Here is a 17,083-nt window from a genome sequence, read left to right as displayed (position 1 = left end):
GGCACATTAAGTTACCTTAGCTAGGTTATGGATAGGCCACACGCATGTAACGCACTCGCACCTGCTCACGGGATCTCCAAGACCCCTGTGTAGCAGGTGTGGTGAGGGCCTATCCGTAGTCCACATACTCATACAATGCAAGGAACTTGACACAACACGACACAAACACTTCAGAGAACCCTACAGACAACATATTCCCCTACACCCATCGTTGTTTCTGGGTGACGATGCCATGGTTTCTGTGAAACGCGTGTTTAAGTATTTGTCTGATGTTAAGTTTTTAAACCTCATCTCCTATCATGCATAATCAAATCTGGCCCTATACACCAGCCATCACCATTATCTTTATCGATCTTACTATGTCCAGTTTACTCTTTTTATACCTACCTTTTGTGGGAATCACTCCTTTTCATTAAATCACTTCTCTGGCGCTCTTTGCCCTCGTCGGCCTTGCGCCAATAAACACCAATCATCATCATCATTTCCCCACTTCATTAACGTATATAGGTACAGGCCCGAGCAGTCCATCTTCCCATAAAAGGTTTAATGAAGCAAGAGCTAACTGGAATACATTTACAGAGACATCCCAACTACACCACACATCCATAGGACACCTACACGTTGAAAAAGCTACCCAACTGCTCACGGCGCACATCCTCGACGCCGCCGAAAAGTCCATTCCCCACGCCTCTGGTGCCCCGCGCAACCAGCGGAGGCCGTTGTGGAATGAGGACTGTAGGCGGGCGCGAGAGGCCCAGAACAAGGCGTGGGGTGTCCTTCGTCGGTACACCACGTCGGGTAACCTCATTTTGTTCAAACGGGCCAAGGCGTTAGGAAAACATGTGCGCCGTAAGGCAAAACGAGAGAGTTGGCACACCTTCTTGACATCCATTAATTCATACACGGACACACACAAAGTCTGGACACGTATACGCATGCTCAAAGAACAACAGACACACAGCCTGCCCCTGGTTAGCACAACAGGGGACACACTTGAAGACCAGGCTAACACGCTTGCACAACACTTCGAACACGTGTCCAGTTCAGCACACTACACAAACACTTTCATGAAACACAAAACATCTGCAGACAAAAAGCCCTTACAAGACAAAGACAGATCAAAAACTTCTTACAAGTCTGAATTCACTCTCTATGAGTTGAGGCAACACCCTCTAGAAAGGTTCAAGGCCTTAGCTTTCTTCTCTTGACGTCACGCGATAGGGCGGACTGGTAAAAGTGCTGAGCACTGTTCAAGAGAGATTGTCGCATAGAATTACCACGTGGGCGCTTTTTTTTTCTTGCAAGAACGAGCATGCACGTAGTTTGAAAGAAATTTCACTCGAAGCAAATTATAGGAGCGAAACATTTATTTACACAAACTAGTTTCGTTTTGTGTTTGCGCTTTATAAGAAGCAATACACCTATTTGTTCTGGAGAGTTGTGGCTTTCCGTTTTTTTGCCTTGTCAGCAGCGTCGAGAAGTTTGTCGTTTAGCTTTCCACAAAAGTTCGTCAGTAAAATGTTAGTGCTGCACCGCAGGATGTGTTTCAGCACTGATTCGCTTGTGTTACCGTTCTCACAGGCGTCGAAATCAGATGGCTCTTCGTTGGCCAGCAAATGCAGCGTCAGCTCCGTGACGACCTGGCGCTGTTCGCGCATCAGGAGCAGTTCCGGTTGCGTAGCGAGCTGCTCTACAACAACGTAGCAGTGAGCAACAGCATTAAGCGCAAACATCGATGGGTAAACTAGACCTCCACGGTCCAACTGCTTCACGAGATCGTAGTGTTCATGGGTGGCAGACACTGTGATTGTCTTATCCACAGTCAACGCGTCCTTGCATTTTGCACAATTCAACCTTTTTAGGGTGGCGTACGTGGCATATCCTGCAACGTAGACCAGGATAGGAAGGACTTCCTGTATCTTCGACAGCGTCTCGCTGCTGACAACTACGTTGCAACTGGGATGTAATGCCTCAACCTGCTTTCGTACACATTCCCAATGCTGGTCAGTGGAAATAGTCGGCAAAGTGCTCTGCAGGCGCAGCTTGTTTTCCACTTCATAAACCTGTCTGATAGAAACATGGTACTGCGCACCAGCCAGTTTCCTATACTTTCCAAAGCGGTCCTCTAGGCAGTCTGTCTGTATCTTTCCCAAAAGAACATAGGTCATTTTAAGCTCTTCGAAGCAGTACCTTGCGAGCTCCACAAGCGCATAGGTAGTGTGCTCCAGGGCAGCGTGAGTCTCCTTTGTCAGAGTACCTTTGTCAAGGCCTTTGTTTTTCCACTGATCCAGCCATTTCAAAAGCAAGAGCAAGAAGTCAACTTTTGGATCGTTATCCACGGAAAACACTGGCTGTTGAAACTGGTCTCTCAGCCTCTTCCCCTTCCACGGAGTTTTCACATTCACAATTTTCCACCACTTGAGTATGATGTCGATAAAAGTAGCAGTGGCCTCAAATGAGAACAGGTTGTGCTTCGCTCCAAGAGCTTGTAACGCCACAGGTAAGGCATCATTGAAGATTTGCAAGGCAAGCTTTACGTTTTGCCTTTCAATATTCGACGGGTAAAGGGCTTTTCTCGACAGCCCATAGCCATATTTCAACAGCTGGTCACACTCTTTGCTGTGGAGATCCCTGATTGTCGAAAATGACACTGTTTGCATGCGCTCTAATTGTGCTGCGTCTGTTTGCATCTCAGGGAAGTAGAAGCATACCTGGTCATTCTTCTGGTTGATCCAGTCGTTTCGTATGCATTTTAGTATGTGTACCGGGTGTATAACGAAGAACAGCGGCCTCGCAGGGTCCGACGGGTGTTGATACACAATTCTGTTAGAAGGGGTCGATTCGAAGTGAAACATCGCTTTCCTGTTCACGGAATTGTTGTCACTCACGACACACACAACGTGGTACCCAATCTTTTTCAGCCCGCAAATCACATTTTTCAGCATCTTGTGCAGGAACTCCGCGTCTAGTCGGTGCACGGGCACGATGTGCGCAACTTCTTTGAATTTGCATGTCAGGCTGCGCACCATGAAAACTAGCGCACAGTTTGCAGCTTCAACTGAGTTAAGCGCAACTCCGATGATGTTACCCCCTTTGTAATCAAAGTAAGGTTTGATATGTATTTCATCGACCATTACGGTAACAAAGCGCTGGTCGTCTTTGAGGTCAGAAATTCTTCTCGCCATGTAGGTGAGGAATGTTTCGCTCTGATGCTCTTGTTGAGGGTTCATGCCATAGGAAGAGCATACCGATCTGATCGTGATGGGATGCGGCAAGATGATACTTCCATGGCTGCGTATGTAAGCGTACGCATGGGGCGATATGGTGAAAAGAATGCAACAGAACACCATGAAATCTGCAGAGTAGCGCCTGCGCTGTTTTTTCGCTTGGAACAAGCTGACTTGTTCTCGCAGAAATCGAATGCAGTCGCTGTCGTCTTCTGCGTGGGGCGTGGACAGCTGATCCAGCAGCAAACAAACAGCCTCGCAAATTGCCGCGGCTGAGTCGGACATCAGGTCCCCGTCCCACTTCTCGATGCCTTCGAGGAGTTCTACGATACCGTTCTTACTGTCAGCAATTTCTGGAACGACCATATTTGCACCTAACTTTCTGACCGCCGTTTTCATGACATGTAGCGTCATGCTCGTGTCTCCTTTCACGCAGACAGAGTACTTCAGCCACAGGGCTTCATCGTCGACGATGTGTACAATGACAAGCCTTTCCTCTTTTTCTATTATGTTCCAAAACGTCATCTCCTTGCTCCGCAAGTGTCCGATAAGTTCTCCTAAAGAATGGACTTTGTCCTCTTCATGTGCCCTGTTAAACATCTCCTCGGACTCCGCGATAGCTTTTTGCATAGCAGCATGCTCCATGCGCGCCCGCTTGGAGTCGGGATCTTCTCTTGTAGTTTCCCTAGACAGGTAGGTCGGATAGCTCGGGAACTTGGACGGTACAGCGTCCGGGCGGAGGCGAACATGGGATAATGGCACTGTTATTGTGCGGCCAGTAGTTACATCGGTATGCGAGGTTTCTCGAATGATGTCCTCCTCTCCGAAGTGAAGTTCGCATACCTACCAAGGAATTTTACGTACAATGAGCAAACCAATGAGTATTTGACAAAGTGCGGCTTGTAAACCACTTATTCGAGCATATGCAAATATTGAATTTACATTTGCAATGAAACAACAATGCTCTACCAGAAAGAAAGCTTACCCTGGAATTCTCGGTAACGGAGAGGTCTTCCCGTGGCACAGCGCGTATCCACGCTTTCCTCAGAGTTTGATCCCTTGGGAACTTGAAAACGTGCACTTTCGTGTCCACGGTGTAGTTGCCACGGCATCGCGGCACACAGAATTTGCAAGGCATCTCACCGTCGCACCTTCAACATTCTGAAGCTTGCAGATACACGACAGAACTCACAGTGACGCGCAAAACACGAGAAATTCGACCGAGAAGAGATGCCGTCGAGAAAGACACTGGGAGGCTGGCCCAATCTGCGGGGCACTGACTGTTCAGCCGCAGGTGCGTTGCTGCGACGTGCTGGGACCGGTCGGATTATCGCTCCCGCCGAACTCGTCAAGCCGCCTCTTGCAGCCGCCCCATTAGCTGATGTAGTGCGACTGGAAAGGGAGGAGAACTGAGGCCTTCTCCCTTTCCAGTTGGTGTTGGTTGAGGGCTGCCTTGAGCTCGTGCAAACCTTCAGCTCCAGGCGCAGATAAGACTACATACACCATGATACAACACCTACACCCAGACACTCTTGAAACACTCTTACACCTATACAATAAAATATGGCTTTCGGGGCACATTCCACGCTCTTGAAGGGAGGCCTTAGTAGTGGCTGTCCTGAAGGAACGGAAGGACCCTTCCTCTCCCGCCAGTTATCGTCCCATCGCCCTGACAAGCTGCCTGTGCAAGCTGCTCGAGAAGATGATAAATCGCAGGCTCGTGTACTTCCTTCAGTACAACGGTCTTCTCGAGAGCTGCCAAGCAGGCTTTAGGGTGGGGCGATCCACCAACGATCAACTTGTTGCGTTGGAATCCTTCATAAAAGATGCATTTGCTGATAAGCAGTTCTGCCTTACGGTATTCTTTGATCTTGAAAAGGCTTACGACACAGCCTGGCAATACGGCATCCTTAGCCACCTGAAGTCCTTTGGTGTGTCAGGTAACATGTTAAATACCATTTCTAGCTACATGTCCAAGAGGACATTTCGTGTTAAGGTTGGGTCATCCCTGTCTGGGATACATGTGCAGGAAAATAGTGTGCTGCAAGGTGGAGTTTTAAGCTGCACATTGTTTATAGTTAAGATGAACTCCCTCCGAAAGGCATTGCCACCAACCATTTCCTATTCCATCTATGTAGACGATGTTCAAATATCTTTTAAATCCTGTAACCCGTCAATTTGCGAACGTCAAGTACAGCTCGGTGTTAAGAAGCTTGCTGGATGGGCGGACCTTAGCGGTTTTAAACTGAACCCGGACAAAAGTACTTGTGTTCTGTTCTCCCGCAAGCGCGGGCTGAGTGCGGACCCTGAGATTGCTCTTGGCCGTGCATCTATTTCTGTTAAAAGGGAGCACATGTTTTTAGGTGTCATATTTGATAACAAGCTCACGTTCATACCTCACGTCAAAGCGCTTAAACATAAATGCCTAAAAACACTAAACATTCTCAAGGTGCTCTCCCACCAATCCTATGGTGCAGACAAGGAACTACTTCTGCGGGTCTTTACCGCCTTTGTCGGGTCCCGGTTAGACTACGGCAGCGTCGTGTATGGGTCGGCATCAAAAACCGCTCTAAAAATGCTTGACCCAGTACTCCACTTGGGCCTCCGCCTTGCGTCGGGTGCGTTCCGCACTAGCCCGGCAAAGAGCCTATACGTTGAATGTAACAAATGGTGCCTTGAGGACCAACGAACGTACATGGACTTGCTCTACGCTTTCAAAATTTCATTGATGAATAATCATCCTTTTAAACCTGTTTTTAATGATGCGTCCACATCACTAGTGTTTGTAAATCGCCCGTCCGTTCCTTTGCCATTCTCACTTAGAGTGAGACAGGAAGCTTCGGATTTCAACATCTCCTTTTCCGACATTTACACATCTTCCTTTACTGATGTTTTACCACCCTGGCAGCTTCAACCTGTGTGTTGTGACTTGTCTTTCATGAATATTGATAAAACCAGGGTAGAACAAACTGCAATTTTGCAGCACTTCTTCTCCCTGCAGTACTCCGCACGGGGCACCTTGAGTATTCAAGGTGACGGTGAGCAGCGACACCGCGGACCCCGAGCTCCCAACATAAGCCGTGTCCAACCGTGGCGAAGTGTTTAAAGGTGAAGGGTAGAAGCCGTAAACGGTGGCCGTTGGAGCCTTGGTCATGCTCCGGCCGATGGACTCCCTGCCTGTCTACGAGGGAGGGAGCTCCGGGACCTCTTTGACTACCAGGGTAAGGCCAAAGGAGGAAGTACCCCCCGTCTCCCTGCTTTCCAATGTATCACATGGCATTTTCCAAACCCCCCTCCAAACGTGATCGGCCCCCGAAAAGGGGCCGCACCGAAGCCACATTCCCACCCTTGCCAACACTTGCACACCAAAAGCCAGATAACTATCCGCTATTCTTGATTGTTGAATCTGTTAACAAGTCGAATCCTATCTCCTCCCAGTCAGTGTTCCTTACCACCAAATTCCTTGAAGGCATCCTGGGCAAGTCTTTGAAAGCCAAGAAACTGAGAACCGGCGAAGTCCTGGTCGAGGTGAACACTCACCAGCAAGCCACAAGCCTCCTTACCCAGAATCGCATGTCAGATCTGGACATCAGAGTCACACCCCACCGTAGCCTCAATAGCTCTCAGGGTGTGATCTCTGAGCCAGATCTGATAAATAAGACAGAAGCCGATCTGCTCGAAGGTCTGAAAGGCGAGGGCGTGACGGCAGTGAGGCGCATCACCATGCGGCGAGATGATAAGCAAATCATGACAAAGCATATAATTTTAACATTTGACCGTTCCTCACTCCCCGAATCCATCAAAGCAGGTTTCATTCATTGTTCTGTCCGGCCGTACATCCCGAACCCGCGGCGCTGTTTCAAGTGCCAACGGTTCGGGCATGGCACCACCTCCTGTCGTGGAAAAACAACGTGTGCGAAATGTTCATCGCAAGATCATGAGACAGATAACTGCCAGGCTGAACAATTAATGTGCAGAAACTGTCATGGACCTCATGCTGCGTACTCCCGCACGTGTGAAATGTTCCAGAGAGAAAAAAAGATAATCAACATCAAGGTAACGGAAAACATCACTTTCCCAGAGGCGCGGAAGAGGTTCGCCTCTTTCCCTCTGGGGAGGTACGCCGACGCAGCTCGCCGGGGGGCGGAGCGGCGTCTGGTTTCTGCGGGGACCCAGTACCGCGAGTCGGACTTGGTCCCGCCCCCGCCCCCCCCCTGGGTTGCCTCAGGCAGCCCAACCCGCCTCCGCACCGCTCGCTGAGCCAGCAGCGGCTGTGGGGGCAACCACGTCTTATGGAAGCAATGCTGCATCCTCCACTTCCACTCCAGCGTCCCAAGCCACAGGCGAGGGCGCAGAGGAGATGGACTTGGGGGAGCCAGCGGCAGCTCCCACCCCCACCGCACCGCCTGCGCCATCCGAGGCGTTCCTGAATCCCTCGGTGGTTGCGGGCAAGGAAAAGCGCGCCCCAAAAGGTTCGCGGTCCAAGGAGCCTGATCCCTCAGGCGCTCCGAGGACACCCGAGGATGAAATGGACGTCGGTCCGTTCTTGTCTGCGGTGCACCGCAAGGAACGCGTCCTGACGCCAAAGCCTCCCGACAAGCCAAAAAAGACGAGAGTTGCAGCCCCGAAAGACGACACATAAACAACACAGTCCAGTAGCTCCGAACACTTCATAATGGGAAGAGAGAACATAGTACAATGGAACTGCAGAGGCCTTCTGAATAATCTTGACGACGTGTAAGAGATTCTGCATAGCAATCAGCCAAGTGTAATGTGTGTTCAGGAAACACATTTGAATTCTAAACACACAAATTTCTTGAATAGTTAGCTGGTCTTCAGAAAGGACAGGGATGGCTGCACACACTCTTCTGGCGGTGTGGCCATAATTGCCCGGAAATCCTTAGCCTGCCACCCTGTCACTCTGAACACTATCCTTGAGGCTGTAGCAATACGCTTGATAATATTTATTAGGTTGATAACGGTATGCTCCATATACATTCCTCCTGATGTTTCACTTTTAAGCTCTGACTTCGAGGCGCTGGTTGACCAGCTGCCCGAACCATACATCCTGACCGGCGACCTTAATGCTCACAACACTCTTTGGGGCTCTTCTCGCACGGATGCCCGAGGTCGCCTTATAGAGAAATTCCTTACATCTTCAGGAGCATGCCTTTTCAACAATAAACAGCCTACATACCATAGCATAGGACACAACACATACTCATGTCTTGACTTGGCGATTGGCTCCGCAGTTCTCTTTCCTCTCCTCGAGTGGGCTGTGGGACACGGTAGTGACCACTTCCCCATATCACTCACATACATAGGTAAAAGCCCATGCAGTCCAGCTTCCCATAATAGGTTCAATGAAGCACGAGCTAACTGGAATACATTTACAGAGACATCCAAACTACACCACACATCCATAGGACACCTACACGTCGAAGAAGCTACCCAACTCCTCACGGCGCACATCCTCGACGCCGCTGAAAAGTCTATTCCCCACGCCTCTGTTGCCCCGCGCAACCAGAGGAGGCCGTGGTAGAACGAGAACTGTAGGCGGGCACGAGAGGCCAAAAACAAGGCGTGGGGTATCCTGCGCCGGTACCCCACGTCGGGAAACCTTTTATTGTTCAAAAGGGCTAAGGGGATGGGAAAACGTGTGCGCCGTGAGGCAAAACGAGAGAGTTGGCGCTCATTCGTAACATCCATAAACTCTTACACTGACTCTCGCAAAGTCTGGACACGAATACGCAAACTAAAAGGACAACAGTCACACAGCCTGCCCCTGGTTAGTACAACAGGGGACAAACTGGAAGACCACGCTAACACACTCGCACAACACTTCCAACACGTGTCCAGTTCAGCACACTACACTAGCACTTTCATTAAACACAAACAATTGGCTGAAAAGAAGTCTTTACTTGTTAAGGATAAGTCAACCTCCTCTTATAACTCGGAGTTTTCACTTCATGAGCTGAGGACCGATTTGAGCACTTGTAAACCCTCAGCTCCAGGCCCAGACAACATCACATATACAATGATACAGCACCTACACTCAGACACTCTTCTAACACTCCTCCACCTATATAACAAGATTTGGCTTTCGGGGCACATTCCTCGCTCTTGGAGGGAGGCCATAGTAGTGGCTTTCCTAAAAGAAGGGAAGGACTCTTCCTCTCCTTCCAGTTACCGGCCCATTGCTTTGACAAGCTGCCTGTGCAAGCTCCTCGAGAAGATGATAAACCGTAGGCTCGTGTACTTTCTTGAGTACAATGGTCTCGAGAGCTGCCAGGCAGGCTTCCGGGCGGGGCGATGCACAAATGATCAACTGGTTTCTCTAGAGGCCGACATAAAGGATGCATTCATTCATAAGCAATAGTGTATGACAGTATTTTTTTACATTGAAAAGGCATATGATACAGCATGGCGCTACGGCTTTCTTAGAGATCTAAAAGTTTTTGGTATCTCGGGTAACATGCTGAACACTCTTTGTAGTTACATGTCTTCACGAACATTTCGTGTCAGGGTCGGTTCGGCACTTTCAAATGTTCACGTGCAGGAGAATGGCGTGCCTCAAGGTGGCGTATTGAGCTGCACCTTGTTTATAGCTAAGATGAACTCTCTCCGAAAGGCACTGCCGCCAACCATATCCTGCTTGATGTTTGTAGATGACGTTCAAATATCTTTCAAATCATGTAACATATCCATTTGTGAACGTCAGGTCTAGCTTGGGGTAAATAAACTTTCTCGCTGGGCAGATGAAAATGGATTTAAACTTAATGCTTCTGAAAGTACCTGCGTTGTATTCTCAAAAAGGCGGGGCATCCTGCCCGATCCCGACGTAAAGCTCTTTGGTGACTCGATTCCAGTAAAAAGAGAACACAAGTTTTTGGGTGTGGTGTTTGACGAGAAACTCTCATTCATACCCCACATAAAACGACTTAAACAAAAATGCCTAAAAACAATGAATATTCTAAAAGTCTTGTCTCACCAATCGTACGGTGCAGACAAACAACTCCTGCTTCGACTTTATGCCGCGTTGGTAGGGTCACGGTTGGACTACGGAAGCGTTGTGTATGGTTCAGCCACAAAAACAGCACTTAAAATGCTCGACCCAGTGCTTCACTTAGGGCTTCGCCTGTCTTGTGGGGCGTTCCGTACCAGTCCTGTCCACAGTCTTTATGCAGAGTGCGACAAATCGTGCTTAGCGTACCAGCGAACTTATGTTGACCTCCTATATGCCTCCAAAATCTGATCAATGAATAACCATCCCTTTAAGCCGGTTTTTAATGATACGTCCACAACTAAACTCTTTTTAAACCGCCCATCCATTGCTGTTCCTTTCTCGCAGAGAGTGAGGGACGAGGTGACTATTCATGACGTCTCCCTCTTAGACACATTCAAATCATCTCACACTGATCTTGTAGCACCATGGCATCTTCGTCCTGTGGCATGTGACTTGTCTTTCGTACAATACAATAAGAACAGGACACCAAGAAGTGGGATTTTGCAGCATTTCATGCATCTGCAGAATAAATACAGGGCTGCAGAGTTTTTCAGCGATGCATCTAAAACGTCCACTGCGGTGTCTTGTGCTGCGCATGGGCCCAATTTTGAAGCATGTAGAACAATGAATGTTATTACAAGTATTTTTACGGTAGAGGCATATGGCATATTTCTGGTTGTAAGTCACATAGTTGAACATCATAATCCTACATCCGTCATTTATACAGATTCTTTGAGCGTCGTCCGTGCATTATAATCCGGAAAGTCTTTAAAAACCCATGTCATTAATCTTGTCTTCAAAATGATTATGGTAGCTTATTCTTCAAACCTTGGGGTGACTGTGTGTTGGGTGCCAGGCCACTCTGGCATTGGCGGTAATGAAGTGGCGGATGAAATGGCCGCCAATGCTGCACTCCGAAACACAGTCGACATGGCAAAACTACCTTACACAGACCTCAAGCCACACATTAGACAACAACTCCGTAAAACTTGGCAAGCAGACTGGAGCGAACAGACAGACAACAAACTACACGTAATAAAACCACACTTGGGACAATACACTACTGACTCACACAACAGGCACATTGAAGTTACCTTAGCTAGGTTACGGATAGGCCATACGCATGTAACGCACTCGCACCTGCTCACGGGATTTCCAAGACCCCTGTGTAGCAGGTGTGGGGAGGGCCTATCCGTAGTGCACATACTTATACAATGCAAGGCACTTGACACAACACGACACAAACACTTCAGAGAACTCTACAGACAACATATTCCCCTACACCCATCGCTGTTTCTAGGTGACGATGCCATGGTTTCTGTGAAACGCGTTTTTAAATATTTGTCAGATGTTAAGTTTTTAAACCTCATTACCTATCATGCGTAATTACATTTGGCCCTATACACCAGCCATCACCATTATCTTTATTGATCTTACTATGTACAGTTTACACATTTAATACCTACCTTTTGTGGTAATCACTTGTTTTCATTAAACAACTTCTCTGGCGCTCATTGCCCTTGTCGGCCTTGCGCCATTAAACACCAACCATCATCATGCACCACACATGAAAAAAAAAGCTTTAAGCAAAACCACTCCCATTATCTTACAAATTTTGCACTAACGTCACATTTCAGTAATGGATGCTGTTGGGCTAGATGGTGCATATCGCCTGATAAAAACACAACACAAAAACAACATTTCAGATCACAACAACCACGAAGCGATCACATTTCGGATTAGTTAAAGGTGTTGTGCCACCAAATTTGTTGCTTGTGCATTCTTTGTTGGAAACGTTTTATATTTCTTTAAAAAGCATGATACAGGGTCTTATATGCACATATTCTGAGTAAAAAATTTATTATCGCACGATTAATGTGAACAGGATTCGGTTTCGGTTTCTGGGCAACGATTCAAGCAGTGACGTCACAGTGTTGCGAGGACGCTCTGCCACGTGTGTCTGCCATGCGGCGCTGCGGTACGCTGCGACTTTACTGCGGCGTCTGCTCCCGCACACACGTGCTTCACCACGGAGGTAAACACGCCGACTCGTTATGTCAAGCCGCGACAGCTCCGACACGAAATCTTTGTCTGCATCCTCGGATGCAGACAGATGAAAACCATGGATATGCAAACCATGCCCCTTAACCCCCCCCCCCCCCAAAAAAATAGTTGTCACCACCGCAAATCGAACCCGCAACGTTGATGGAGCGGGCGCGACGCGCGAGATCACTGCACCATCGAACAAACCGCGAAATAGCCGGTGTACTAGATGGAGGTCCATCCTTCGGGTCGTACGCTGGTGTCTACTCGCTAGTTTACAGAATTCTTGGCTGGTAAACTGAAATTTCTTAAATAGCGCTTGCGCAGCAAGGTTACGCGAAGCCCCCGCAATAGCTTACCGCCATCAACTCTGATCCTTCGCAAAAGCGCTCGCAAAAATAAGTGTGCCTGGCTGTGCCTGCGATTTTGCACTGCAGGTATAGTGCTTGCTGTACTTTGGTTGTACGTTTTACGTTAAAAACCTTTTATTGGCCAATATTGATCTCTCATTACCGAAATTACCCTACGTAACTCTTCTTCTGCACGAAACTGACCTTATATTTTGTACAGGCGAGCCGATCGCACACGCATATGCAGCTCCGGGGTAGCGGCGTCACCGAAGAGCATGGCCGGAGTGCCGAACGCCAAAATGCGGATCGCATTAGCGCTAGTGTTGAGTTGTATGCGCTTCATGGACCTTACTGAGCTTATTACACTCCAGAAACTCAGAAAATAGAGTCGCATTCATTGCGGCACAAGTGTTGTCGGGGCGCAGTTTTCGCTTCTCGGCCGATTCCCGACGAGGCGTCTGGCGACAGGTTTTGCTAGCGTCTTCGGTGGGCGAGTCAGTCACACTGCGGCGACTTTCCATCGGCCGACGTGTTTGTGTCGCCGTCAGCGTAGTGTGACAACGCGGTCTGGCGATTCGGCAGTTGGCCGATGGTTTGGCGACTCGTCGGCGTCGCCGTCGTGTCGGCCTAATGTCTGATACGACCAAGCGACCAAACAAACTGTGGTAACTGGAGTTAACGTTGACGTCGCTCGAGTAGCTAACATGGTATGACGTCACATACTTTGTTATGCTGGCAATTCAGTGACGTCATGGTTAGTGGTGTTATCGATTGGTCCCGATCTCTAGAAGAGCTTTTAGTTACTTTTTAGAAGCGAATGAAAATATATATTAAGCGCTTGCTGTACCTAGCACTTCGTGTTCAGGGTCTTTTCATACAGAGAAAGCCTACAGCAGGCTTTTTACAGACTTAAAATCTGGTGACAGTAATTGATTCTTGATAAAAATAATGTATCGTAAGTTAACAACAAAATATTCCGTGGAAGCAAGTGCTTGTTTCGGTACACAAGGCCGACTACCTGAGAGACCTTCGCAGCTAAAAAGTGTATGTGGTGATCCCATGATAATGTTTCTTTAAATATTATTCCTAATATTTTAAGAGGCGGGACTCTCTCTACAGGGATTGAATTTGAATTAATCGCTTGATTTACAATTTCCTTTTCATTTTAGCATAAAATACCATAGCCTTAGTCTTCGCTACATTTCTTTTTAGACCGTTTTCTCTTGTCCATTTTTCTAATCTAACCATCAGTAGGTTTGCATGTGTTATTATTTCATTCACTGATTTTCTTGTTAAAAATATATTTGTCTCATCGGCATACATTATAAATCTGAGGCCAGAAGAAATGTTCACGATATCATTCATGTAAATAATAAAGAGGAAAGGTCCCAAAATGCTTCCCCCTGGAACTCCTGCAACGATTGACAAAGAATCTGAATGGTGGATACTCAGGCTAACAATCTGATTACGGTGTTGCAGATAAGACTGTAATAATGATCCCGCCGTTCCACAAATACCGTACCGTTCAAGTTTTTGTATAAGTAATTTGTGGTTAGTGTGGTCAAAAGCGTTTGTAAAATGTATGAACAAGCCTAACACAACGTTTCCCTGTACGACGTGCTGATAAAAGCACTCTTTTATCAGCACTTATGAGAACATATTGTGTACTAAGGCCTTTGCGAAACCATATTGCGAATCATAAAGCAACTGAAACTTTTCAAAATTATTCAACTGTTTCAAGATTAGTTTTTCTAATGTCTTCTATAAGACTGGCAGAATGGACACTGGCCGCTAATTTGACATGTTATTCCCATCGCCTTTCTTGAAAAGGACAGTAACGATTGCAACTTGCATTTTAGGGGGAAAAATAGCCCCGCCAAGGCACAAATAAAATATATGTGTTGTATTTGGAAGAAGGAACAGAATAACATGTTGTATAGGTTGAACGTGTATCCCGTCAACATCAGGTGCGATACTATTTTTCAAATTCAACACAAATTCTTTCTTTCACTTCATTCTCACTTCTCGGATGTATAAAAATGGTACGGTCGATAAATGGGAAATTTTCAAGGTTATTACTCACATCCCATGTTTCTGCTACGTTTGCAAAGAATTTACTAAAAGTGCCGGCCAAGGGCTTTCCTGATATAACTCGCCGTTAAGATTTATGCTATGTACTGAACCCGTGGACACATTGCTATTTAAGTGAGAATATAGCCTTTTCCACATTATATCTGAACACCCAGAAACTCAGCTAAACATTTTGTCATAATATTCTTGCTGTGCCTTGTTTAGGTCTTTATTGAGAACATTTCTTTTAACCTTCAATTTTTGAAACAGTGTATTATCTCCTGTTTTAAGATAGCGGCTAAATAACATATTTTTCTTGTATTCTTTTCCAAAGTTCAGCGTTTATCGAGATTTTACGAAATTTTCTGTTCTGGTTTTCTTTAACCGAAGTAAACGAAGCAGCATAAACTGGCTTTAGAATGCTCAGAAATTCTTCGTACGCCTTGTTTGGCTCCTATTCTGAGTGTAGTCCTCCAAAGAGCCCTTAAAATATTCTACAAAAATGTTTTCAGAGTTTGTTCGTTTATACGCTGGGTGAAAAACGTGTTCGGTTTGTTTTTGTCACATAAATGCTTTCTACAACAAATGTATATGGGCAAATGATCACTCAAATCCACAGTAATGACAGCAGCCTCGAGGTTTCCAGTCGGTATATTTGTTGAGAACAAATCAATAAAGCCCCGCACGGGGCACCTTGAGTAATCTTGGTGACGGTACTGGCGATACCGCGGACCCCGAGCCCCCCAACATAAGCTGTGCCTTACCGTGGTGATGTGTTTTTAAGGTGAAGGGTAGAAACCTCTAACGGTGGCCGTCGGAGCCTTGGTCAAGCTCCGGCCGATGGGCTCCCTGCATGTCTACCCGGCAGAGAGCTCCTGGACCTCTTTGAATACCATGGTAAGGTCAAAGGAGAAAGTACCCCCGTCTCCCTGCTTTTCAATGTATCATATGGCATTTTCTAAACCCCCCCCCCAGACGTGATCGGCCCCCGAAAAGGAGCCGCACCGAAGTTTCTTTTCCTCCTTTGCAATCGATCTCTCCCCCAAAGCCTGATAATTTCTCGCGGTTTTTGATCATGGAATCTGTTGACAAGACAAAGCCCATCACTTCCCAGTCTGTGTTCCTAATCTCCAAGTTTCTTGAAAGCCTTATCGAAAAGTCGTACAAGGCTAAGAAACTCACAACGGGAGAAGTTTTAATAGAAGTAGAAAACAAACAACAATCCTCTAACCTCCTCAAGCAAACGCGCATGGTAGATGTTGACATCAAGATCACGCCCCATCGCAACCTCAATAGCTGCCAGGGCGTGATCTCTGATTGGGATCTAATGAATGAGACTGAAGCAGATCTGCTCGAGGGCCTTCGAGATCAGGGCGTGACAGCAGTGAGGCGAATCACCATACGCCGAAATGATGAAATAATTCCAACCAAGCACATAATCCTGACACTTGACCGCTCTAACCTTCCTGAGTCGGTCAACGCAGGCTTCTTAAAATGTCCAATCCGACCCTACGTGCCGAACCCACGCCGCTGTTTCAAGTGTCAGCGGTTTGGGCACGGCACAACGTCTTGTCGTGGTAAATTGACGTGCGCAAAATGTGCAGCACATGATCATCAAACTGACAATTGTAAATCCGAGAACTTCACCTGTGCCAACTGCCAGGGACCACACGCTGCCTATTCTAGGAGCTGTGAAAAGTTCAAAGAAGAAAAACAGATCATTGCCTTGAAAGTCAACGAAAACATCACCTTCCCAGAGGCACGGAAGAGGTTCGCCTCCTTCCCTCTGGGTAGGTACGCCGCTGCAGCTCGCCGGGGGGCGGAGCCGCGTCTGGTTTCGACGGGGACCCAGTACCGCGAGTCGGACTTGGTCCCGCCACCGCCCCCCCTGGGTTGCCTACGGCAGCCCAATCCACCTCCGCACCGCTCGCTCACCCAGCAGCGGCTGTGGTGGCAACGTCTGTTGGGGATGCCGCTGCATCCACTGCTTCCTCTCCACCGGCCCAAAGCACACGCAAGGGCACGGAGATGGAGACGGAGGCAGTCGCAGCGACCCCCGCCCCGCCTCACTGCCTGCGCCATCTGTGGTGCTCCCCACGCCTTTGGCACTGGCAGCGCAGGCGAAGAACACCCGAAAGGGTTCAACGTCAAGGGGGTCCAGTCCGCTGGGCACCCCGTTGCCTTCAGATGACGACATGAACGACGAGCCCTTCCGGCTTTCATCGCAGCGGAAGGAACGGGCTGCGACGTCCAGGTCAGTAGAGAAGGCCAGAAAACCCCTTCCAAGAGTCCAAGCCCCGAAAGACCCTACATAAATAGTCACACTCCAGTAGTTCTGAACACATAATAATGGGAAGAGAAAACGTAATACAATGGAATTGCAGAGG

The 17,083-nt window shown here is 47.7% G+C and overlaps 1 protein-coding gene across 1 annotated transcript; it reads right to left on the bottom strand.

Annotated features, from left to right (window-relative positions):
• Positions 1 to 1,421: 1,421 nt before the first annotated feature.
• LOC144167976 (uncharacterized) lies at positions 1,422 to 4,696 on the bottom strand. Its single transcript, XM_077697084.1, has 2 exons — positions 4,213 to 4,696; positions 1,422 to 4,070 (listed from the first exon to the last, which is right to left on the bottom strand). The coding sequence occupies exons 1-2, from the start codon at positions 4,363 to 4,365 to the stop codon at positions 1,422 to 1,424; spliced, it is 2,802 nt and encodes a 933-aa protein (XP_077553210.1). The 5' UTR covers positions 4,366 to 4,696.
• Positions 4,697 to 17,083: the final 12,387 nt, after the last annotated feature.

The sequence above is a fragment of the Haemaphysalis longicornis genome, unplaced genomic scaffold (genome assembly GCF_048455015.1).
Source record: "Haemaphysalis longicornis isolate Haplotype H1 unplaced genomic scaffold, Haemaphysalis longicornis Haplotype H1 scaffold_2, whole genome shotgun sequence".
NCBI classification, from domain to species: Eukaryota; Metazoa; Arthropoda; class Arachnida; order Ixodida; family Ixodidae; genus Haemaphysalis; species Haemaphysalis longicornis.
Note: the sequence above shows the minus strand (reverse complement) of the source record. Positions and strands in the feature narration are given on the sequence as shown.

Bases quoted from the DNA above. Each gene is read 5' to 3' on its own strand.
- LOC144167976 (XM_077697084.1), bottom strand. From the start codon at position 4,365: ATGCCTTGCAAATTCTGTGTGCCGCGATGCCGTGGCAACTACACCGTG. The intron at 4,071-4,212 runs GTAAGCTTTCTT...ATTCCTTGGTAG, and splicing joins CCGTTACCGAGAATTCCAGG to GTATGCGAACTTCACTTCGG.